This window comes from Falco punctatus (assembly GCF_963210335.1).
Source record: "Falco punctatus genome assembly, chromosome: Z".
Classification (NCBI taxonomy): Eukaryota; Metazoa; Chordata; class Aves; order Falconiformes; family Falconidae; genus Falco; species Falco punctatus.
In genome coordinates this window covers 27,576,041-27,601,068 of record NC_137586.1, presented here as the reverse complement: position 1 = coordinate 27,601,068, position 25,028 = coordinate 27,576,041, and the positions used below count along the sequence as shown (strand labels likewise).

At 42.8% G+C, this 25,028-nt stretch overlaps 1 protein-coding gene across 2 annotated transcripts; it reads left to right on the top strand.

Annotated features, from left to right (window-relative positions):
• The first annotated feature begins 6,942 nt into the window (after positions 1-6,942).
• HEXB (hexosaminidase subunit beta) lies at positions 6,943-24,849 on the top strand. Of its 2 annotated transcripts, XM_080373329.1 has the most exons (15): positions 6,943-7,360; positions 7,455-7,612; positions 10,636-10,701; positions 11,477-11,523; positions 11,735-11,845; positions 13,612-13,725; positions 14,179-14,280; positions 15,915-16,044; positions 17,807-17,987; positions 19,021-19,107; positions 19,699-19,771; positions 20,418-20,592; positions 21,417-21,507; positions 21,719-21,823; positions 24,662-24,849. In XM_080373329.1, exons 1-15 carry the CDS (start codon positions 7,071-7,073, stop codon positions 24,723-24,725), a joined length of 1,794 nt encoding a protein of 597 aa, XP_080229455.1. In that variant the 5' UTR covers positions 6,943-7,070; the 3' UTR covers positions 24,726-24,849. The 2 variants fall into 2 exon arrangements, with proteins under 2 accessions (XP_080229455.1, XP_080229456.1); XM_080373330.1 differs by lacking the exon at positions 13,612-13,725 and having other exon boundaries at positions 6,947-7,360.
• Positions 24,850-25,028: the final 179 nt, after the last annotated feature.

The window sequence follows — 25,028 nt, the reverse complement described above, 5'->3', positions numbered from 1 at the left end:
AGCTATAAAGTTGTGTAAGTCTTTACAGGCATAGATAAGAGTACATTCTTGTTCTACACAGTTTACAATCTAAGCAAAAAGTCTACAGTAACAAAGGATCAAAATCCAATCCTCTCAGGAGCACGACATCAAACATACAGACAGGCTAAGGATAAAGCATGATAGATTTCCAAATCCAAGACTTTGAGTTGATAGTGGAGCACAGTGATCTGTAAGACTTACTGCTTGTCCAGGTTGTCCTATGAATTAGAGGTATAAAGTCATAAACCACAGATACTTTACAACAGCATTTGCTAGTCATAGTACAGTCTGGAAGCATTAACCTTTAATGATAATCTGTTATCATTAAAGTCTTAGTTATCACTCGATGTATCAGCTTACCGACAGTTTTCAAAAAGAAAATTCTCCCCCAAATCATGATATGTCTTTAATCCACTATAATGAGTATAAAAAATAAGGTGTACCTCATACCTGAAATCTACTTCACTGTCAAAGCCTCCTTACACAAATGAGGTGTTTTTTCCATCACTGTCCCCAGCTGTTATGGCCCCATTTCCTTATTTCTACAAATAGCTGCAAACAATTCCTTCCTTCCCAGACTCCTCTTCAGCCTCATTTACTATATCTCATCTTGCTTCTCTCCATTGGCAACATACATATACGATTCTATAAAACAGGCAAGTTGGAGGCAACTACTAATTCTATCAAAGACAGAAAAGTTACTCAGGAATTAAATCCCACAGTGCATATTCTTCAGGCAAAGGAAATGACCATGCCACATGTTGCCACTTACATGTCCTACTAAGAACTTCCACTAAGAAAGTCCTCACGTCCCAGACCCCTCCCCACAGACTAATAGGAAATAACACAGCACATACCTTCTATTGGTGTCCTGCTGTCCCCCAAGAACATATGGAACCATTTGTTCTGCCAGTGCATGCAGATGTGTTTCCATCACTGACACCAGGGTTTGTCATTCATGTGGCAGAGGGTGCATGCCATGTGTTTTTAGGGTAGTAATGGGGCATGGTTATGAGGTTCATAAGAGACAAGGTAACTGAAACAGGCTCTCTGGCCAGGAAGCCTGTCATGTCCTTGGCTTTCATAATAATTTAAGTGTGGTTATTTTCTCTATACCCCTGTGAATAAAGATTTTGTTTGGGGGATTAATTAATCTCAAAGAAGTTGCCTCATATTGACAACTGATTTATGCCATGCGCATATTTTCTTTCTGCCTTGTTAGCTGTCTTCAAGGAACTGAAAATGTCAACTGTGTGTGCTTGGGATCCACTCAATCATCCAGATCTTGTGTTCATTCCCTACCAAGGAAGTACAGAGGAAAAGGACAGACATACATCAGTGGCTGTCTAACCTCAGACTCCGTTCCACATCTCTGCAATGCTAGCCCCATGTCTTTATTGTTTTAAAATTTCCCCTTGTTATGTTCCTTGAATTGACTAGGGTTTGGGGTTTTTTTTTTCCCTAAAGAGCATGAATCACACTGATGTCTTCTCTCCTTGTGCACATGCTGGAAACAATTACAGTCCCAGCTCTGCAATTTCATCAGTCTGCTATGCTCAGCGGAAACCCCACTGAAATCAGCAGGCCTCTGAAGACAGACATACTGGAGGACTGCAGGCTGCGGTCAAATACTCTTCAATTTTGCCTCTCCCTGCTTATCTTCTACTTCTTCCCTGTGAGCTTAGAACCAGTCCCCAGATGCAATATAAAACTGGGTTACATTACAGCACTTCAAACGTAATAGTGTCTAAAAATACCAATGCAAACTCAGACTGCTTGTGGTTATTAAAGACTCTACAGTCAGGTTTCCTCAGAAAAAGAGGATAGCACATTCATGTCTGTCTGCTCCATGCTCCCATCCAATAACTTTTAAGTCCTAGTGGCCAATTTCAAGCAAAAATGGCAGAGAGCTAGATGTCTCAGAAGTACTAAGTTTCTGTAAGTTCATTGAATATACAGATGAGTAAAAGAAACTATATTCATAGACTTAAACAAGGAAAGGCTACCTGTTCTCTTCATTGATTATCAGAAAATCTACCCAGAGAAGAAAAAAAAAAAGGCAAATTATTTAATTACTTTTCTGTGCACAGAATTGCTTTTTTAAAGAGTGAAAATAATAAATAAATAGGTCAGTATTTATTAGGTGACTAATAAATATACATACTTATTGGTATAGAAACTACAATCACCGAAAACGGAGCTGAAAGCAAAAATGCTTAGTGTGTCTATAGCCACCAGCATTTTCATAGAATCATAGAATAGGTTGGGTTGGAAGGGACCTTAAAATCATTTAATTCCACCCACATGCCATGGGCAGGGACATCTTCCACTAGACCAACAGGCTACTCAAAGCCACATCCAACCTGGCCTTGAACAGTTCCAGGGATGAGGCATCCACAGCTTCTCTGGTCAATCTGTTCCAGTGTCTCACAACTCACAGTAAAGAATTTCTTCCTAATATCTAATCTAAATCTACCCTCTTTCAGTTTAAAGCCATTAGCCCTTGCAAAAAGTCCCTCTCCAACTTTCTTGCAGACCCCTTTAGGTATTGGAAGGCTGCTTAATAAGGTCTCCCCAGAACCTTCCTTCTCCAAGCTGAACAACCCCAACTCTCTCAGCCTGTCTTCATAGGAGAGATGCTCCAGCCCTCTAATCGTTTTCACGGCCCTCCTCTGGACTCACTTCAATAGGTCCATGATCTTCTGATGCTGGGGCTCCAGAGCTAAACACAGCGCTCCAGGTGGGGTTTCACAAGAGCTGAGTAGAGGGGAAGAATCCCCTCCTTTGACCTCCTAGTCATGCTTCTTTTGACGCAGCCCAGGATTTGGTTGGCTTTCTGGGCTGCAAGTGCACATTGCTGGGTCATGTTGAGCTTCTCACCAACCAGCACCCCCAAGCCCTCCTGAGGGCTGCTCTCAATCTGTTCTCTGCCTAGCCTGTATCTGTGCTTGGGACTGCCCCAACCCAGGTGCAGGATCTTGCATTTGGCCTTGTTGAACTTCATGAGGTTCACACAGGCCCACCTCTCAAACCTGTCAAGGTCCCTCTGGATGGTACCCCACCCTTCCAGTGTACCATACCACCAGCTTGGTGTCATCAACAAACTTACTGAGGCTGCCACTCAATCCCACTGTCCATGTCACCAACGAAGATGTTAAATAGCACCAGTCCCGATACCAGTCCCTGAGGAATGGCACATGTCACTGGACACTTGGACACTGAGCCATTGAGTTGAGTGCAACTCTCTGAATGCGACCATCCAGCCAATTCCTTATCCACTGCGTGGTCCATCCATCAAATCCATGTCTCTCTAGTTCAGAGAAAAGGATGTCATGCGAGACAGTGTCAAATGCTTTGCAGAAGTCCAGGTAGATGACATGAGTTGCTCTTCCCTTATCCACCAACGCTGTAATGCCATCACAGAAGAATATCCAATCTGTCAGGCATGATTTACCCTTAGTGAAGCCATGCTGGCTGTTACCAATCACCTCCTTAATTTCCATGTGCCTTAGCATAGTTTCCAGGAGGATATGCTCCGTGATCTTGCTGGGCACTGAAGTGAGACTGACCAGCCTTTAGTTCCTTGGGTCTTCCTTTTTTTTCTTTTTAAAAATGGGAGTTATGTTTCCCTTTTTCCAGTCAGTGAGAACTTCACCAGACTGCTATGACTTCTCAAATATGATGGATAGTGTCTTACCCACTCGATCTGCCAGTTCCCTCAGGGCCCAGGGATGCATCTCATCAGGTCCTATGGATTTGTGCACCTCCAAGTTCCTTAGATGGCCTCAAACCTGATCTTCTCCTACAGCAGATATTTCTTCATTCTCTCAGTTGCTGCTTTTGCCTTCTGTGACTTGAGTGGTGCAGCAGGAGCACTTGCTGGTGAAGAGTGAGGCAAAAAAGTCATTAAGTACTTCAGCCTTCTCCATGTCCCAGGTAACCAGGTCTCCTGCTTCCTTCTTCAGAGGGCCCACATATTCCATAGTCTTCCTTTTATCATGACGAGCCTATAGAAGTTTTTCCTGTTGTCCCTGGCCAGGTTTAACTCTATAAGGACTTTAGTTTTCCTAACCTGATCCCTGGCTTCTCAGACAATTTCTCTGTATTCCTCCCAGGCTACCTCCTTGCTTCCACACTCTGCAGGCTTCCTTTCTGTGTTTGAGTTTGTCCAGGAGCTCCTTGTTCATCCATGCAGGCCTCCTGGTGGTTTTGCCCAATTTCCTCTTTGTTGGGACACATGACTCCTGAGCTTGGAGGAGGTGATCCCTGACTACTAACCGGCTTTCTGGGGCCCCTCTTCCCTCCAGGGCTTGATCCCATAGTACCCTACCAACAGATCCCTGAAATGGGCAAAATTCTGCTTTCCTGAAGTGCAGGATAATGAGATTGCTGTGCACCCTCCTCAACGGCCTAAGGATCTGAAATCCACTGTTTCATGGTCACTGCAGACAAGGCTGTCTTTGAGCTTCACATGTCTCACCAGCCCCTCCTTGTTCCAGCATAGCATCTCTCCTCGTTGGCTCCTCTACCATTTGGAAAAGAAAGTTATCAATGTGTTCCAAGAACCTCCTGAATTGCTTATGCCCTGCTGTGTAGTCCCTCCAACAGACATTGGGGTGGCTGAAGTTCCGTGAGGAGCAGGGCTTGTGAACATGAGCTGTCCCTGTCTGTCTATAGAGGGCCTCATCTGCTTAGACTACCTGGTTGGGCAGCCTCTAGCAGACCCCCACTATAATGTCACCTGTCCCTTCCCTCCCTTTGGTCCTCTCCCTTAAACTCTCCCATTGCTCTTCATTCATCCCGAGGAGGAGCTCCATGCCCTCCACCTGGTCGTTGACATAGAGAGCAACATCCCCTCCTTGTCTCCCCTACCTGTCCTTCCTGAAGAGCCTGCATCCTTCCATCCCAACACTCCAGTCATAGGAGCCATCCCACCACTGTCTCCATGATGCCAATAAGATCATAACCCTGCAGGCATGCACATGTCTCTTAACTCCTCATGTTTATTCCCCATGCTACACATGTTTGCATAGAGGCATTGAAGTTGGGCCCCCATGGAGCTGACTTACCGGCTGGAATGGCTGGAATTCCTTTGTGCTGCTCTTCAGGTGCTCTCCTGCTCACCTGAAATCCCTCTCTGGGCTCTAGGCATCTCTTGCTGGCACTGGCATCAAACTGGTAGGAGCGGGATGGACTGAGGTTCCTCTCCCCCTGCAACTTTAGTTTAAAGCCTTTGGGATGGCCAGGCTGGTTAGCACTTGCCTGTAAACAGCAGACCTAGTTTAGTATCTTAGAGCTCCACAGCAACTTCAGCAACTCATGTTTGCCCTCTACCTCCCCAACAGTTTACTGATCTCTCAGTTGTGCAAAAGAAACCTATGAAATAATCCAGATTTTCTAAATATGCCTAAAAAGATGAACAGAGGTAGGCAACACGAACAGCTAAGTCAGCACAGTTGAGGAGACAGTCACACCAGGCAAAGGGGAGGTGTATCTAACAGGCAAGCCCAAACCTCTGCGGCCACTTGAACTACAACAAGGTGTAACAATTGCCTCTGACAGGGCCAGAGAGGCTGCACTGCCATTTCCACATACCTCACGGTATGCTGGGAGTGGGAGAGGAGATGTGCAGGCGGTGTGTGCTGTGTTACCTGTTTGGTATCACATAATAAAGAATTGCTTTTTACTTACAGCATGACAAGGTTAAATAACATTCTGCCACGGACAGGCTGCATCAAACTGTTCCATCAGGCCTTCACACTCCAGCTGCATGAATGGGCACAGTGAATGACAAAACAAGGATGTTTTGTGAGTCATTCCCTTCAGGTGCGTTCCACAGTCTAAACAGGCCTGGCACAGTCCCAGCCTTCCGCTCATCCTGCCATTTATTCCCTCTCTTTCCAAGGCACCATCACCTTTTTGGAGGGGGGCGAGGTTAGATCAGCCCCCCAGACCTGCTGACTGTGACCGGGAGCAGAGCGGGCAGCTGGGACTCGCCTCTTGAACTGCTGTGCAGCCCAGGCCCGCAGCGATTCACCACGTGGGTGAGGTGCCAGGGTCTCCCAGGGCTTCTGGTCAGCAGGAAGAGCCACTCCTCCAGACTTGCAAAACGACAGGCCAGAAGAGGACAAACCCTACTGAAGAAGAGGGGTTTGGCTTCTTGGTAATTCTGCAGCAAGACGCCTGTGTTCTTTGCAAAGAGATGCAACCTTCATTATGGAGACACTTTTTTTCTGTTGTGTGGTTTGGGTTTTTGCTTTAAACTTAAGAGTCAGTTTTGTAACCCAGAGCACGCGACCACAGCCAGCCTGTCGCAGACGGAAGACCACTGAGGGCGAGAATGGCTGACCAGCTCCTCAGTCACGCTGCACCGACAGGGGGCAGGTGCCAGCTCCCTGGCACTTCAGTGTTCGCAAGAACTGTTCCATCAGAGGTGGCTTAAAGCCTGAATTCCTGCCACGGTCACTTCCAGTTTTCAAACGCTCCATCCGTCCCCTGAGCACTTCACAACAGCTTCCACAATTTTGTACCGAGGTCTGCCGAAACACCCAGTTTATTCGGTTAAAGCTCAGAATACTTCACTGCGACTCGGACTCCTGCTCAGCCACAACGCAGTTTGTGACACAGCCGGCAGAAAGCCAGTTCAAACGCAGTTTCTGCTAAGGCTCAAACTGCTCTGCAGCAGTGCGAGAGATGCGTTCGTTTTCCCTTTATAAACACGCAACCCAACCCACGCCCGTTCCGCACAGACATGAACCTGGCCAGAACTGCCGACCCAGCAGCGCCCGCCCCCCGCTCCCTCCGGCGCCCCCAACGCGGCACAACCTATCCCCCGCCATGGCGGCGGGAGGCACCGCCCGCCCCGCCGGGACCCCGCCCCCGAGCCCGCCCTGGCCGCGGAGGAGGCGGGGCCGCGGAGGAGGCGGGGCCGCGGAGTGCGGGCGGGCGCGGAGGCCGCCCCCGCCGGCTCCGTGATGGCGGAGGCGGGGCCCGGCGGCCTCGTGTGACTGTCGCCGGGGGCTGGCGGGGGTTGCGGGGCCCGCAGCGGCATGGGCAGAGCCATGGGGCTGGCTGGGCTGCTGGCGGGGCTCTTCCTCGTGTCCGCCGTGTTGGTGAGCACCAGCCTTCGGCACGGCGCCCCGCGGAACCAGCCCGAGCCGGCCGAGTGGGAGCCGGCCTCGAGCGCCGTGCCCTCGGAGGACTCGCTGTGGCCCCTGCCGCAGAGGCTCCGCACGTCCCGCCGCCAGCTGCAGCTGGCCCCCGACCGCTTCCAGCTAGTACACGGCGCCGGCTCCTCGGCGGGGCCGGCCTGCGGTCTGCTGGAGGACGCCTTCCGCAGGTGAGGGGCGGCGGGGCCGGAGGCGCGGGGGGGGGCGGCGGGCGGCCGGAGCGGTTACCTCAGAGCCCCGCCGGCGACTGTGCTTCCTCGGCAGGTACTACGAGTACGTGTTCGGACGGCCCGGCCGGCGGACTCGGGGCCGCAGGCAGCTGGGCGCCCCGGCGCGGCCCGAGCTGTTGCGGCTGCAGGTGGTGATCGGGTTCCAGGACCCCGGCTGCCGCGGCTTCCCGCACCTCTTCTCCAGCGAGGCCTGTGAGTACCGGCTGGCGCCGCGCCGTTACCGCTTGCTTCACTGTCCCGTGCCCGGTGTCAGAGTAGGGTGTTTTTTAAGGAACTGGAAGTCACAGGCTCGCCGAGGCACTCGAGAGCGTTTCACAACAGTGGCAATCGGAAGATGATCTCAGCCCACAGTGAATAATGAAGAAAGGGCGATCTTTGGCTACATGCAGATCTCACCGTACATAACCAGGTAAGACCTCTGATTCTTAACGACCGTTACGAGAAAGGCTAGCAGCAGAAATCACAGGTTAGCTAGCATTCAGCTCGTTCGCCTGCTGCTAGCCTTTCTCGTAACAGTCGTTAAGAATCAGAGGTCTTACTATGCTGTGCTGTACCTGGTTATGCATGGTGAGATCTGCGCGTAGTCAGAGATCGCCCTTTCCTCCAGCACAGGGTGCTGAGCTGAGTGAGGGCTGGCTCTGCTTGTTCAGCTGCTTTCCTTAGAAATAACAGCATTTGAACGGAAGCTGCCAACACTGGCTTACATACGTGGTATTTCTGTTTTTTCCAGCAGAACTGGAAAGTGTTTGTTGAACTTCTTGTTATTCATCTTGCAGTATTATATATCCACTTTCTTTCTATCAGTAGGGTAATAAGAATTTTCTTAATTACAAGAAAGGATTTAAAAACGCAGTGGTTACCTTGGATTTGTTCTGCTATGTTGCTTCAGTACTGTGACTGAAATCCAGAGTGGAGAAGTACTCTAAATCAAGTCCTCATCACCAGAGAAATTTTTTAACAGAAATAAGGACGAGTGGGTAATACTGCTTTCTGTCTGGACAGGTTATCACAGAATTCAACATATTCAGTTAATCTTGTTCTGTCTTGAGATAATCTTCAGTACTTGGCAAGGCAGTTTTTTGGTATCCAGGATACAGGTCCTTAGAAAAAGATCCTTTTAATCTTAAGTCATATATCAGCAGCAGGATTAATTCTACCTGACTTGTAATAGAATGTACTGATATTAAATCTACTCAATCTTTTGGGGACACTTAACCAAGTAGTTTAATTTTTGTGGGCAAGTTTATCATGCATTTCAGTGCAAATAGGTTATAGCAGCAAAATTGCTAACGCTTTAGAATTTTCCTGTCACAGGCAGGTTGTTATACTGCTTTACAACTAGTTGAACTTTGAAGTTGTTTGTGAACTTCAGATCTGTGCTAAAGCTGGTTCTTCTCTTCTGTTAGGGAATCTGTCAGATCATTGGATTCCTAGGTGGCACCCTTCAGAACACTCAGAGTTTTTCCCTCTGCTGTAGGAAAGGAGTTTCCTGTTAAAAATGACATGGAGGTTTCCTAATGTAGTAAGCTGAGCTCTCCAGGCTTCAGCAAGATTTTAATTTTCTGTTAATAGGATAGCTTGTTTAGGGAACAAATACTGAAATACGCAGTTATTAGTCTTGCTGGATTGAGCAGCTTTGCTCCTTTTCTTAATAGAGAGGGTATGGATCAGTCGATGACTATCCTATAGAAAGAGTAAAAATAACTGAAAGAGGGTAGATTTAGGTTAGGGATTAGGAAGAAACTCTTTAATGTGAAGGTGGCGAGACACTGGAACAAGCTGCCCAGAGAAGCTGGATGCTCTATCCCTGAAAGCGTTCAAGACCAGACTGGGACTTTGAGCAACCTGATCTAGCGGAAAGTGCCCCTGCCCATGGCAGGGGAGTGGGACTAGATGATTGTTAAGGTCCCTTCCTACCCAAACTGTTCTATGATTCCATGAAGAATATTGGATATGTAATCACAGTACAGGTTAATTGCCCTTCTCCCTGCTGGCTTCTTGCCTGCTTGCGTAAAAGGTTCCAAACAGCCATATAAAATTTACTATTCTGTGTTCATTTAAGGTTATATGTTCAGAAAAAAGCCTGCTGTCTTGGAAGTAAATCCCTGACTCAGCTACAATTTACCACAGAAAGACCAGTGGAGATTGCAGTGGTCTTCTAAGTTCTCCTTCTTACCCAGAACTTCCAGTATATACAGTCAGTGCTTACGTTAAAATGGAAGCGTGAGGTACTTTCTTAATGTCCCTGAATGCCTTTTCTCTGGTAGTTTAGATAAATGTTTGAACCGTATAACTTAAAACCAACCATTCTTTCGTACTGAGGCAGATCCAATAAAACATTGTACAGCAATTTACCCTTCTGACTTTTCCTCTGCTGCTTCAAATGTGTGACTCTGGTCAGTTTATTACTGCTTTGATGTTTAAATATTAATATGGATCCATAGATTTATAGTGTATTTCTATACATATATATGTATGTGATTTTTTAAAAAAATAATTAACATATTTTAAATGTATTTGTATTTGTTCACTGAAATTTACCAAATGATCTTAAATGAAAAACCAAAATTATTTTAGCTTTTTTTTTTCTTTTAGCACTTTGTACTGTACTTCGGTACTCAAACTAAAGGGAGGATTGTTATGGATACCTTCTGATACCATTCTTCATTTTACTTACCTGATTTCATTTCACTGTCCCTATACATGTGCTTATTAGATGGTGGGGTGGGTTGGTTGGGTTGTTTGTTTTTCTTTGGAGTTAGAACTTTACAGTAAGCACCTAACAATATTACTTGACAAGGTAAGCATAATCTCTATAAAAGGTAGGTAAAAGGAGGATTAAACTTTTGCAGTTAGGTCTGGCTTAGTTACCCAACTCTTATCACTTATGTCTTAAATGCAAAAATATCATCTGATATGTTTTAAATCAGTTGGGTTAGACTTGGCTGGAATTCTGGCCCATTAACATTGCCATTAATAAGTACCATATTTGTTTTATCATCTTACTGATTAACTGTTTACTGTCTGATTAGTAGCTTGCATTACTTCAGAAGCACATAAGTGAAAAATAGCTGCATGATACCACCATTAAAAACAACAGTAGTCAGAATTTAAAAAACAAAGGGAAATGTGGGACTCAGCCTCCTTAATGCTTGTTAGCATTGTCCTGTCAATCATGCTTTCTTAAGGAATAACTTTTTTTTTGTTTTATTTAGATCATTTAACTATAACTGAGCCTGTGGCTGTACTGAAAGCAGATGAAGTATGGGGTGCTTTAAGAGGTAAGCTGATAATTTTCCTATAGAGCTGTTTGTTCTGGGCTGACATAGGCTCCATGGCAGACTAAGAACCAGCTGACCACTGAGCCTTGCCTGTCTTCAGTCCTTAATGGGAAGTAAGCTTGTGCATAGAGGCCAGAAGGATACCCAGATGCATGTTGGTCAGACCCTCAGTCCAAATGCTCACTATCTCAGATCCAGTAGCATGCTGTAAGTGAACTCTTGCTGTGCCTGGAATCAGCCAAGCCAACCAAATCCTGGGTGCTAAAATGCTGTCTGATCTACAGTGTGAACAAATTATTCTCTTGGTGCACCTAATAACTGGACATGATAGACACATCACCAGGAAGACCATAATGCTGAAGTTTCAGTCTGCTCTTCTTACTGTTAGTCTAAATTAGCAGATTTTTCATGCTAAATTAGAAACTTCACCAGCTGCAGAAATGACCAGCATGATAACACCTTTTGATGAAATTCCTACCTTACCCTCAGTAACTTCCATGCTATTCAAGGATTAATTTGGTACAGCTGAGCTGTAGTGCTAATATTCAGTATGTGTGTATAATAGAGAGTTTGAGTAGTTCTGTCTTCAGAATTTCTTCAACTGTGGTGCTTAAGCAATCAAGGAACTATGCTAAAGAGAAAGAAAACTCAGCTACAGAGCATTCTTTCTAGCTATGTGAGTGTCTGTAAATAGTTCTGGTCCTGTTTTTAACTTAACTAAACCCGGACAAGTGCTAGCTTATACTCCCTTTCTCTTTCTTGGATTTTTTACCAGGCTTGGAAACCTTCAGCCAGTTGGTTTATGAAGATGACTATGGAAGTGTGAGTATAGCTATTAACTAAAACCACAGTCCTGATAACAGACAACCATGTTCTTTATTAGGTACTTTTCTAGAAACAGCAGTTCTACTAGTTTCAGTAAGTATTTTTTCAGCAAATGATCTTTGAAAAGCTGATAACAAAATTAAAAGTAAGTATTTCCTATTTGCAAATATGAATATAAAGCAGGAATTCTGATTTTTATATCTCATAGTTTCTTGTCAATGAGTCTGAAATCGACGACTTCCCAAGATTTGCTCATAGAGGAATCTTACTAGACACCTCAAGGCATTATTTACCATTGAAATCTATTCTTACAAATCTGGTAAGTGGGCAGTTTTATATCATTAATAATGAAATCTTTAGGTAGCAACTGGAGCTGGTATGTATGGACAGCCTGTCTTCTCTGGCTGACTTCTAAAAGGACAGAGTGATCTCTGCTAAGTAGAGGTCAGAACACACATCAGAGAGTAATTGAGTAGGCGAGAGAGGAGTTGCGTGAATCTGTAAAGGAGGCTGGGATTTGTGGTACCTTGGGTTTTCCGTATTTTCTGTTGCCTAAACCAGTTCACATATTTCTTGGAAGCATGTTTTGAGACATTCAACTGTCACCAAGCAATACATGGGAGACCTTGCAAGTCCTAGCTTCAGTGCCAGTGGTTGCAGGAAAATCCCAGTCCTTTCAATAACCAGGCTTTGGTAGTCCTGTATTAGGCTGCTAAGAGCAAGCCACTAATGAAGAAGTACAGAGCAACGGGGGAAATCGGAAGCATTCATTGGAAGCTACTGATTTCTTTCACTGTGTCACTTCAAAAAGAAGAAAACCAGACAAAAAAACCCAAGAAAACCTTTCTCTGAAAAGCCTAAGTAAGCACACTAAGGACTGTGTACTCCAACCTTGATGGGAAGGTGGTGAGTTTGTATAAATATAGCAACCAAAGCTATGAGTTTTTCTGTTTTGTACTCCCCTTTTCTGCTGTTGAAATCCTTGTAGTGTAGTAGGGATTATTTGGTGGGTTGAAATGGAGGAGCCTTTGAGTAGAGGAACATGCAGTTTCCTGTTTTGACTCTGCAGAGCAGGCTTAAGATGCGCAGGAAGAGAGTGCAGGTAAAACCAGTCTTCATTTCTGAGGTCATCCTTGAACTATGGTCAAAACCTGCCCCTCCATGGGTATTTACCACTTTTATTTACCTATAAGGTCAGTCCTTGTTCAGCAAGTAGTGTTTTTGTAGTGTTTCATTTGCAACTGAGGGTGCTTCAAAGACTCAGGTAGTTACTTGTATCAGTATTTATTGTCTTTTCTAAGAGACAACAATGTCCAAAGAGTAACCTGATTTTTGACACTTGCATTTCTAATCATTCTTGTGTTTCTGTAACTGTTGCTATTCTGTTTTCTTTCCTTAGATTATGCCTGTCACTCTAATACTTTTCTAGAGCTGCATTTTATGGCATTTTGCTGGTTTAAGGACAAGTGGTTTTCCTCCCACCTCTGTGTCTGCTTGAATCCAGGCTAACCTAATAAAAAGCAGCAGTAATCCCTTCACTGACATGTGGTAATTAGATGCTTAAGGCAGCAGTTCAGGTACATTTCTTGTTTGTGTTCAGCTGCTGTACTGTATTTCCAGGAAGGGTGTTGTCCACCTTGTGGCAGAGGTGAAGGTCAGGAGGTAGAATTTTCTATGTGGAAAGATGTTAATTTGATAGAAATGCATGAAGACATGTGGTTAATTAAAATGTAATGCTGTCTGATAAAACAGGTGAGATATTTTGGGGGAGTGGACATGGTATAAATCTTCCTTTGGATTTGGTGGGAATTCCTGAAGAGATTTCATCACTTTTTTAAATGCAGCTTGGTGAAAAAAGCAAGGCAGAGGGGTGGAAATAATTGTATTGTGGCAAGGGGTTGGAAGCAACTGTGTTGCAATTACTGAGTCATGAACAATGTGGAGAACATTTATTCTGTCTGCCCATAGCACACACCACTTCTAGCGACGGACAAACTTGGGTAACTTGGGGTATGTGTGTAACCGTCCATCTGGAGTCATAATTTGAAATATGTGTGTTAAATGTTTATCTTGATTATCTTCAAGAAAAGGGAAGTGCTGACACTAATGACTCAAAACACAAGGGGAACACTGTCTTCTGCAGGGAAAATGCATGGTTTATTTTGCATGCATTTGAAATGGATTCTGCAGAAGTCACTAGTATGTATGTATGAAATAGTAGGCAACTCGCTTATGTTCTTTAATTTTTGAGTCCAAAGTATTTAGGTAGAAAAGTTCAAGCTTTTCTGTAAGCTGAAATAGCTGATGTTGCATAGAGAATTACCCAGATATGTTTTGAAGTGGAAGAAATTCATAAGCATTTATAGTAGTTCCTCTTCAGCCAGTGTAAGCATGATCAGATCAAGAGCTTGTTAACAGGAGTGGTGCAAATAGATGGCAGAGGAATGGAGTAGCAGTATAAACAGGCTGGTGCATTTTGTTGTGTGCTTCTAGGATTTGTGGAACACTGTATGGCTTGTTGGTTGGTTCCCCCTCCTCCCCCCTTCAGTTGCTTTAAGCCTGTAGGATGTACTGGGATAAAGCCAGCTTTTTGCATCAGTTTTCTGTGAGAGTGAAGTGCTTAACTAGACTGTGTTGCATTATTTGTTACAGGATGCCATGGCTTTTAACAAGTTCAATGTTCTCCACTGGCATATAGTAGATGATCAGTCATTCCCTTACCAGAGTATTTATTTCCCTGAGTTAAGTGACAAGGTGAGTAAACATCATTGGAGCAGAGTGGGAGGGCAGAAACCTGGCACTTATTTAATGAAAATAAAATGCAGAGCCTACCAACAGTTCAATACATCTGCCTTGGCTGATTGCAAAACAGTACCAGAGGACCAGTAATCAGTAGGTCCAAACTCAGGATCCTACCTGAGTGTCTATGTGGACCATGTTCAAGTCTTCCTTAATGGATGCATGGTAAATGACCTTCCTAACTCTTGTGTGCAAATTTGCTAGTGACACTGATCCGCAGTGTCTGCAGGCCTTCAAGCAGTAATGGCATGGAAATAGCTTGATGTGCACACTTCTTGGATTTTTGTTGTTTTGTTTGTTTAACTAGTAGACTTCCTGCCACTCAAACAAATATAAAGGAGTTTCCTGTCAGCTCGAGGCTTGGAACCACTGCAGTAGTACTTTTGCCCTGTCTGAGACCTAGTTAACTTTACAAAACACGACAAGTCTTATGAGAGCTCCAAAAGTGAAGTTGTTTTCTCAAATAGATATAGTTGCGATGTATCTCTTTATTTCAAGATTCACAGCAAATTTTGCTAATTAATGAAAGCCATCATGAGGTTATTGCTCAGTCATGGTACAGTAGTAGCCAAATGAAGCACGAATAATTAAGTAGACTGGACCTAAGCACGAGATTTGTGATTCTGTTTTAATATGCTTGCTAGAATCTGACCCTCATAAAAATTACGTAGGCAGTGGTTGAGCAGATGCCATGAAGAGTTTTATAATTCAAAAACTGTAAATGTTGCGTGGTGCATTCAGATTATTTTTCCTAGTAATGGCTGTGGAATTCTGTCCTGTTCCTCACTGACAGCTGGAGAGGGAGATGGCCAGTGTCTCGATAGCCATCTTTTTGAAAGGCTTTTTGTTTACCGTTATCTGTTTTTGAGTAACTCAGCTGTGGAAACCATTTCCAGATAAATGGAAGCTTAAGGTGCTACTAATCATGAGGAGTCATGATGCTTTTCTTTATGTAGTTTGGCTCTTTGGCAAGCATCTGTTTTACGGAACTGTAGGAACTGTAGCAGTCTGGGCAGTTTGTCATGGTCCCTGACACTGGGAATGGAATAATGTCCAAATTCAGTGTCACAAAACAAATACACCTGCTAAATTGGGTATTGTATCAACTGACAAGCAGAGGTGTTGGAAGAAGACACCATTCTTTCTGACTTGGCAGAATTTTTCCATTAGTCTTTCATGTCATGTAGCAAGGGCCCCTATGTTTTGGAACTAATGATACAGAGGTGGAGGGAATACTAACTTGCCTCTGTACAGAAGAATTGAAAAATGCATCTTTCAAACATCTGATGGAGTAGAAACTAGCTTTTCTGTTTTCTTCAGTAACTATGAGCTAAGGAGGAATGGACAGTCTCAGGAAATTTGTCTTAGTGTGGAAAAAGGGGTTAATTTTTGTTTGGGGTTCCCCACCCCCCCCCACCCCCCCCCCAGCTAGTCAGCTGAAAAGTTCATTGCAGCTGCACATGTGATAAACCAGAAAAGGCCAACTTGTAAAACTGCTCTCCAATCTAAATTATAACATTTTAATCCCAGTTTTATTAGCTGCTGGTATAATGTTTTGTAAACTGTCTCTGAATGTGAATACTTCACAGGGAGCATACTCCTATAACCACATCTACACTCCTACTGACGTCCGTCTGGTGATTGAGTATGCCCGGTTAAGAGGCATTAGAGTTATCCCAGAGTTTGATACTCCAGGACACACGCAGTCTTGGGGAAAAGGTATGTTCAAGAGGATATTAATGGTTAAAAGACTGACGTAATTAGGGTGTAGCAAGCAAGTGAACTTGGTAAAAACCAGCCTTTAAAGTGCCTTGGAAAGCCCTTGATAAAGGTAAGCAAGGGGCTGACTTGGGAATGGTGATGGCCTTTACATATCAGAGGAACTAAAGTGAATGGAGAAAGCTTGACACTTGCTGTGCTGCATGTGTGTGTGAAGGCACAGATATTTTCTGTCTGCCTCAGTCTTCATGTTATTGTTATGCCCCCATCCAGTGCTGGGCTTTCGAGTAATTAGGCAGTGGCTAGAAATAATGAGTTGCTGTCTCTAGAGTAGATACTTCTGCTTGGGGAGTGTTCTTTCAAAGTGATTGATGTTTCTGGATATTAGTAAAGTGGTAATCTGTCAGTGTACAAAACAGAGCAAAGCAGGATGCTTCTTCATGCTCTGTCCTCTGGGTTTCAGACTAATGCTTCTCTTGCTAGAGAGTGCTTGAATCCTGAAAGCGGTGGTGTTTACATGTACTCGAGGACCAGGGAATCTTGTACCTTAGTTCAGGGTGCACTGACTGTGATTTGACTGCAATTAACATAATATGGTTTTGGCTAAACTAGAAATAGTAAAGATTTTTCTAGTGCTTCATAGCATTAGCTTTATCCACAGGGTGAGTCTTGTGCTCATCCTGTGGAGATATGACCATAACGTTGGAAGATGCCTCAGGCTCTTTCTCACTAATGTAAACTGCAGAGGAACAAGACAAAAAGTAAATTTGCTGAACACTCATTTCCGAGTCTGTCATCTTATGGAGTCTTTGCTGTTACAGAGCACTAGTAAAAGTCATCTTCTTGCCTGATGATATGTGAAGTGGTCTACATTCATATTAAGAGCAAGGTTCAGGTCCCTTGCCTAAAAAACAATTGTACCTGATAACTTCTTGTGTAATAGCTTTTTTTTTAATGTGATGCACAGGAGCTAGTCCTGGCTTTGCCTGTGAACCTGGGTAACTATGCTTTGTTTGCATTAAAATTCTAGATACTGAAGAGAAGTCTTAAGGCATGCAAGGAGGGCAGTTGAAGCAATGTATCACTAGGGCCCTGTTTGGGGGAAATATGCTTAGAGCAGGAAATGCACTGCCAGGAAGCTGATGCAACCACAGTTTACCAAAGAAACTGGACTTAGGAATCTCCAACCTAGAAATAATAACTTTTCCCTATTTTGTTATCCTGGCTTGTGTTCCTTCAGTTACCTTAACCCAAGAACCAGTGCTTAGTTTTGATGTCTGTCTAGCCTTCCTTTCTTGTGTAGAGGTAAATTCCTAGCAGATTGACATAGGACATCTACCTTGAACCATGTACCACCTACTTAGGTGTTAACAAAGCAAAGTAATAAAAAGAGAGGAGAGGCCTTTGGAGCACACTCATTATATTTGGCTTCCTTCTAATTGGCTTCCTTCCTAAACCCATTAAAGCTTTTTTTATTCAAGTAGTCATCCAGAAGCTGTTTTCCAGATATAGTGACTTGTTCCATAAATTAGTATGTGTTAAATCACAAATCTAAAAGTCAGAGTCCTCATTCCAGTTAGAGGGTTCTTCAACCTTGGCCAAGTTGTTTTATTTCATCCTGCTTCTATTTGATTATAATTAGAATGATAAGCACTCAAGTCATTAATATTAACCTTTTAAATATGGCTAACTGCCTCTTCCCACTAGCAAAGCTGACATACCAACGTGGAACTGAATATCCTCTTTTAATTGTTTCTACTAGGTCAAAAAGATCTTCTCACCCCTTGTTACAGTGGAGAACAGCCAACTGGGTCCTTTGGACCTGTAAATCCCATTTTGAATACAACTTATGACTTCATGACTAAATTCTTCAAAGAAATCAGCAGTGTATTTCCAGATGCATACATTCATTTGGGAGGAGATGAAGTGAACTTCGATTGTTGGTATGGTGACAGTTCAAAGAATAAATATCTAGTGCCTCTTAAACTTGCTTAAATCCATCAATTAGGGAACTCAGTTGCATGGGACTGTTTTCACTGCTTAACCCAAAGATCTCCACTCCTACTTCTGTAGCTATTTACAGGCAGAACATTTGTGATTCTTAACAAGCAAGTGATGTTGTGCAGAATTTTGCTTTGATTAGCAGTTTCGCAAATGTTCAGGTACTCTGAAGGATTTCTTTATGAAAATTAACATGGCAGGAAAGAGAACTAGCAGGGTAGAAAAGTACCATGTAAGATAATGAATATTTAAATGCTTTGTGTTAAAGGAAAAGCAGTTCTTTCCATTGAGTTCTGTCTTCCAGAACATCTGCTAACATTAAGTATTGCAGTACTGACTCTTTTGTGCTTGTATCACAAGCATGGCATTTATTAATAGGGTTCTTTAGTTAGTTGTAGATTTTGAATGTTTTGGAGCATCTCTGCTGGAGTAACTAATAATACAGAATTTGGAGCAGATCTAATTGCATGATACTCAATTTGATCTAGTTAGTTTTTGTCTCTTGTAACATCAGATCTGAACACTTGCTTTAATTTTTAAAAAGAAACAATTTCTGACAAATGCTTTGTCACAGAAGTACTTGTTAGCTTTGGGGAATCTTCCCAAATTCTTGATGTCACTCCTGCAGATCCCCTGGTACTATGGCTGCTCTGTTTCCAGACCTGCTGGCAACCTTCCCACAAAGTTGCAGAGAAGCCAGAAACTCCAGAGCTCTTAGGAGCCTGAGTCAGTCTGCCATAGGCTGCTTCAGGACAGGGCCTCCAGTAGTTCTGCCAGAGAAGTAGGCCTATTGGCAGCTTTATTTCTAATTAGCATGAAGCTGTTTCAATATATCTAAATCACGTTAACCTGCTGCTTCTGCAGGCTGCGGTGTGCCTAAGGCACTAGCTAGGGTGCTGTGCATAGGTGGAAATGGTTGGGAAGTCTGGTTTAAAGCAAAGCAAAATTATTCTTGTTTTGTTGTTGTTATTTAAGGAAATCTAACCCTGAAGTGAAAGAGTTCATGAAGAAGCAAGGATTTGGCATCGATTATGCTAAACTGGAATCTTACTATATTCAGAAGTACGTTCTTTTCGTTAATTTTTGCTCTGCTTTTCACAGCTGCCATCTGAGGGTGGTGGTCAGGTGCAGGTACTGAAGCTAATTTAGATTAGCCTATACTGTTTTCAAAAACTGCCTTGTATTAGGGACTACCAACTTTAATACACTGAATGTTAAGTTCACAGCTTTAAAAGGTGGGACACAACAAGGATGTGTAGGCTAGTTCTATGGACAGTATGAACGCATGGGGTATGTTAAGCTAGGTATCTGCTGTGATGTCAGCATGCAGGGTGGGAAGGGAAAGTCCTATTGTTTTTGTAGCCATTTATTTCTCTGTTTCTTAAATAACATGGACTTAAGACACCTGTATGAGTTGCTGGTAGTTCTGAACATCACTTTGTGTTACTGCACGTGCATACCCTTCTACATGGGAGAACATGCTCTTTGAGGCAGAGCACTGAAGGCCAAAACGAGAAAACCCTGTTTTTTCTTGGTCCCGTATGCAGTGCTGGGAAAAGCCTGATGTGACTTAGGGTGGAAAATGTCACTACGTGATGTGCCTGTACTGATCTCACTGAAGTTCACAAACATGATTTTATTTCTAAATTCTAGGGTTTTGGACATTGTTTCCTCCTATAATAAAGGATACATAGTCTGGCAAGAAGTGTTTGATAACAAAGCAGAGGTAAGATGGGAAAGTAAGTAAGGTACTCTTGCATAATCGTATTGTGGGAGGCTTCCAAAGGGGACTGTTGAAGTAGTTATGGTCGTGTCTCTTAAGAGTTAAAGCAAGTCTGCTCACTTTAGCAAGTCTCCCCAGGTATGGGGCCTGCCTTGAAATTATCATTTGTTGAACATGTAAAACAGGTGGAACAGGAACACCAGCACTGAAGTGCTTTCTGCAGGTGAGTACATAATATAACATGTTTTAGAGCATCAGAGTAAAGGGTAGGGAAATTTCTATAAGTTTTCACACCTTTGTTTTCTCACGTAACTGCATCTCGTCTAGCAACACCAGGTGCTCAGCTTTTCGGAGCTGGTCAGATAACTGGTGCATGTAGGAACCCTCTTAGGGCATTAACTGTCTATAGTATAACCTAGGCTTCACTCTAGTGTGAGGTTTTTAAAACCAGCAAAGAGCTACTTGCCTTTAGACTGGGAGGGGGGTGGGGTGGCGGGAAATTACAAAAGGTAGCTTCCAAAATGTTCCTCTTGAAAAAAAAAACAACCAAACATATATTTGAAATCTGTCATCCTTTCCTGGTAACAGCAATTAGGATTGTCTTTAATGTTTTGAGGTTTTCTTTTGTTCTGTTTTTTCCCCCTTTTAGCTGAAACCAGACACAGTAGTTCAAGTGTGGATGGAAAACAACTATGCTCATGAACTGAGCAGTGTCACTGCAGCTGGGTTCACTGCTATCCTGGCAGCTCCCTGGTACTTAGACTACATTAGTTACGGGCAAGACTGGAAGAAATACTACAGTGTTGAACCGCTTAACTTTCCTGGTTTGTTACATTTTTTCTATGCATGTTCTGTGCATTAAAGTCTTTGGTTCATAGTAAGGTGTAAATGGAAAGAATAAGGCTATTTAGAGTGGTCATGCAGTCACTATGATCAGATACACTGTAATCAAAGGACTTTAATGACAGCTAGAACTCTGGAAAATTCTCAAATAAAAATATGCAACTTTCCAATTCTCACAGGGAAAATTGTTACCTTCCTCAAGCATCTGGCAGTGGTGCTTGTATGAGACAGGATGCTGAACTAGGTGGGCAGATGCATCATGCACTGGGGGCAGAGTTGTGCAAAACGTTTGCTGGTAGACATTGAGTACATACATTAGCAAGCTTCTAGAGCGTTAGACTGTTACAGACAAAGACATGTTCTCTCCCTCCAGCTAAAGCTGATACAAACATCTAATGCTTTCCCCAGGGCTTTAATTTTGTGCAAGGTAGCTCTCAGACCTGATTAGGGAGAATACTTGAATGTAGCTTTTTCAAGGAATGTTCTGTCTGTGATAGAATGAACAGTTTTAATCAGGATTGAAGTCTTTGAAGAATGTCAGGAGGCTGAGGAATTTCTTCAGAGGATAAAAGGTAAAATCCTTTCTGACAGAGAAGGGAAATTGGTTCTCTGGGCAAATGGGCCAGTGGTTCTCAAATTTAGTAACAAGACTACCAAAACGTTAAGTTAGTGCTCAGGATAGATATTTTATATCATAAAACAAACAACTGAACATCAGTCCTCTCTCAGTATTGGAAAAAGAAATTGCTGATACATGCCCATCTTCCAAGCAAATAGAAATTCTAACTTTCTGCTTTGAATTCAGGATCTGAAAAACAGAAAAAGCTTTTAATAGGTGGAGAAGCCTGCCTGTGGGGGGAATTTGTGGATGCAACTAACCTTACACCAAGATTATGGTATGGACTGTTTTATTGTTAAATTTTGGAAAGCTAGCTACATGGAGCATTAATCCAACAGGACTGTATGTTAGTGGTAACCGTGCTCTGTGCTGAATGTAAGCAGCTATAAAAACGGATGCTTCTTTCTATTTAAGACCTGGTATTAAAAACTTCTATCCATTCCTGGTTATAGACCATACCTACTCTAAAATTTAGTATATCTTTACAGGCCTCGAGCAAGTGCTGTAGGGGAGAGACTCTGGAGCAGCAGGAATGTAACCAACTTGCAGGATGCCTATAAAAGACTGACTAATCATCGATGCCGCATGCTCCGGTAGGATTAATAGTTATAGTAATGCTTGGTTCTCATGCCTTATAACCAATGGAGTTCAAGTACAGGACTGAACAGCTGGCCTGGAGGTGAAGGGAGGAGAGCTAGCTGTCATCCTGTGTGGTTTTTGTATCCACAGAAAAGGTGAGGACAGATACATTAAGACAGGAGTTCTAGACAGGCCTGCAACTAACATTTTCAGAACTTAACTTTCTTCAGTGAAATACTAGAACTCATCTATATCTCTCTTTAAAGGAAAAACCAACACCGTGATTGACTTATTTCAGATAAAAAGGTTATTAAAGTGTATGTGGGAGGAGTACACAGGAGAAAAAATAGACTTTAAAAAAAGTTTTAGATTATTTATTATAAATCATAATTAAAGACCTGCAGCAGGCAATCAAGTGGAGCTGTGCATGAGAGGTGAGCTTTAGCAAGCTATATTCTTTCAGGTATTACTTTAGCATAGGGACAGAAAGAGGTGGATAAGGAGTCTGATAGATTTTAATTCATTTATGGCTACTGTAAACAAGGGCAGTTCATAACATATTTTTCTCTGCAGTTCTTTCCTTAAAAGTACCTAGACAAGTTACTGGTTAATTACTGCTAGCGCTTTGTATATTTGCACTTTTAGAAGTCAGTGATTTCTAGGTCTGAAGTCCAAGTTTGACTCCACTTTTAGAAGTATACAGTCAGAGAGCCTTTTAGGTTTTCCCAAATGCTGCTGTAAAGTTGGACTGCAGCAAGAACACGTCATTTGATTTCTCTGCAGAAGTTTATGACAGGAAACTGAAAATCCCAACAGTGTGAAGTATTTCACGGGAGATACAAATAAGCTATTTAGAGCAAAAGATACAATGGCAGTTAGCACTTAAAACTTAAGCACTCTGCTCATGTTCCTGTAGATATCTTAGCATGATTATGTTGAAATCACTGACTTTGAGCTTACAGTATAGATAGTGATATACACAGAGTGACCAAAAGACTTGTAAATTTTGACTTGTTGGGTTTATTTCAAGGTGGCGAAAAATAACCATACGTAAATTATCTCCCTCAGTCATGAGAAAAGTAGATACATGAAGAAAGAGTTAACAAATACATGTTAAAAACAAGATCAAAGGGCTTTAAAGCCTTAGGACCTAGCACTTAACAGGATGGTACATCTCTTGGTGGGGCTTAGAGAAAACATGGATAAAACTGAAAAGTGAAGCGTACAGGGACTGTACCTCTAGGATTAGGGTTTTATAGTGAACTAAGCCATGCTGTTCCTGGGCCTGGTTAACTATTGCTGCATCTCCATCTTCCTTTAACGCTGGCACTTGTATTGCTGTATAAGGAGCTGATCCAGGTGGCTGCAGCTGCTCTGGTAGTGCAAGTGTGAGAGATGGAGAATGCAGGGGCAGACTAAGATCTGCTCCATGTACTCGTGCACTTTCCCCTTAAACTACTTTGTGGTGCTAAAACTGCTTTGTTGGCGTAAAACTTGAAGTGAACAATTCCTGTTACAAACAGACTACCTTAATGAAAGGACATGTCCTCCTGAAAATTATTTTTTTTATATAGGCTTTGAACCTGAAGAACACTAGAGAAACCATTCCCTTACTGCTGATTAAATGAGCCTTCCTTGGAGCAGCAGTTCTGTTGCGTTTTATGTATACAGGGCTTCCTCATCACTGTGTGAACTCAAAGAGCTGATTTAATCAGCCAGGTTGTTGTAGTCTTAAGAGTGTGGGCAAAAAGGCTATCTCCTTACTAACATTTTTATACGTGGTATATACAGACCATGGCAGCTGTGGCAGGCCAAGGAGCTTTCCAGGTAGAATGAACAGCTCTGGTTTGCTCCAGAGCTGGGTACCAGGGAGTGAAAGAGCAGGTATATAGAGCTCCCTAACAGTTGGATCACAGTCACTCTAAGAACAGTAGCTCTGCCTATCCAAGGTCACTGCTGTTGAAATAGTACCATGAAAGCAGAAGTTGCTATTCAGATCTAAACTCGGCTTCCTGTAGAATACAGCAGCCCAAACTGCAGAGAAATGGTGATCAGAGAAGGGAAACAAAAAGGTGGGCATATATTCCAGAGACTGAGACAACAACCCTGTCATTTACTAAGAGCAGGTCTTGCTTGGGGCCAAGCAGTTCAGCTGAGCCATTTCATTATTCAGTTTCTTCCACAGCAGCTCATAAGTGCAGTTTAAACACCAGTGTGTATTACCCTACAAATCACTATAGCAGTACTGTCTAGCTCTTAAATAGCCAAGAAGCAGAATTCTGACTGTAACCACTTTAACCCTGAAACATCTTTTTAGACTATCTTACTGCACATCATAAGCTACAGCGTTTTTTTGCTTGTTTGTTTTTAAAGCCACAATAATTTATGATAGCATAGCTGGGAAAAATCTTGTTTACTAAAACTGGGTCCCGTCAAAAATTAATGAAAATTACTTGATTAGAGCTGCATATGAAGGAAACTGTTTGGGTTGGTGAGTGTGCAAATGTCAACTGATTGATATTTTCATCTTCTTATGACTTTTATTCAATAAAAGCAATAGATTTTGCAGAATGTAGAGACAACTAGCCCCTGAATGTAAGCTTTTAACCTGTTTTCTAATACCCTGGTGCATCTATTTCTTCATTAATCAATCACTATTAACTTCAGTTAAGTACAGTTCTCTGTTTCAATCAATGGTATAGGGCCCTTTTTTCTCCCTAAACAGGCCATCTGTTATTTCTTCAAAACAGTTTTGCTTACACAGAGAGTAAGATGGAGTGCCGTTATCTGTCCACCTACACAGTGGGCTAGTTGTTTGATTTAATCATACACATTCTACTTTATTTTAACAGCCGTGGCATAGCAGCCGAACCTGTGTTTGTTGGATACTGTGCCCATGAAGCAAGAGGGCAGTAATTACTGCAAAGACTTCTAGTCAACAACCTGAAGTGCCTCTGGGGGGTGAATCAATATATGTACTTGTGTTGTATTTGAACCAACAGTTAAAATTTTCACTTTAAAAATAAAGTTCTTTGACATTCTTGTTGGAGTAAAAATGGTGGGGCAATAGGAGTAAATTAAAAAAAATGGGAGTAAAAATAATAGCTTTCATTAGAAAGAGGGATTCTACACTGTTAAGTCCTGAAACTTGATGCCATGGTTACCAATTCCAGTTTCCTTACACCTTCTAAAGCTGAGGAAAAATAAAGCTAAGACACT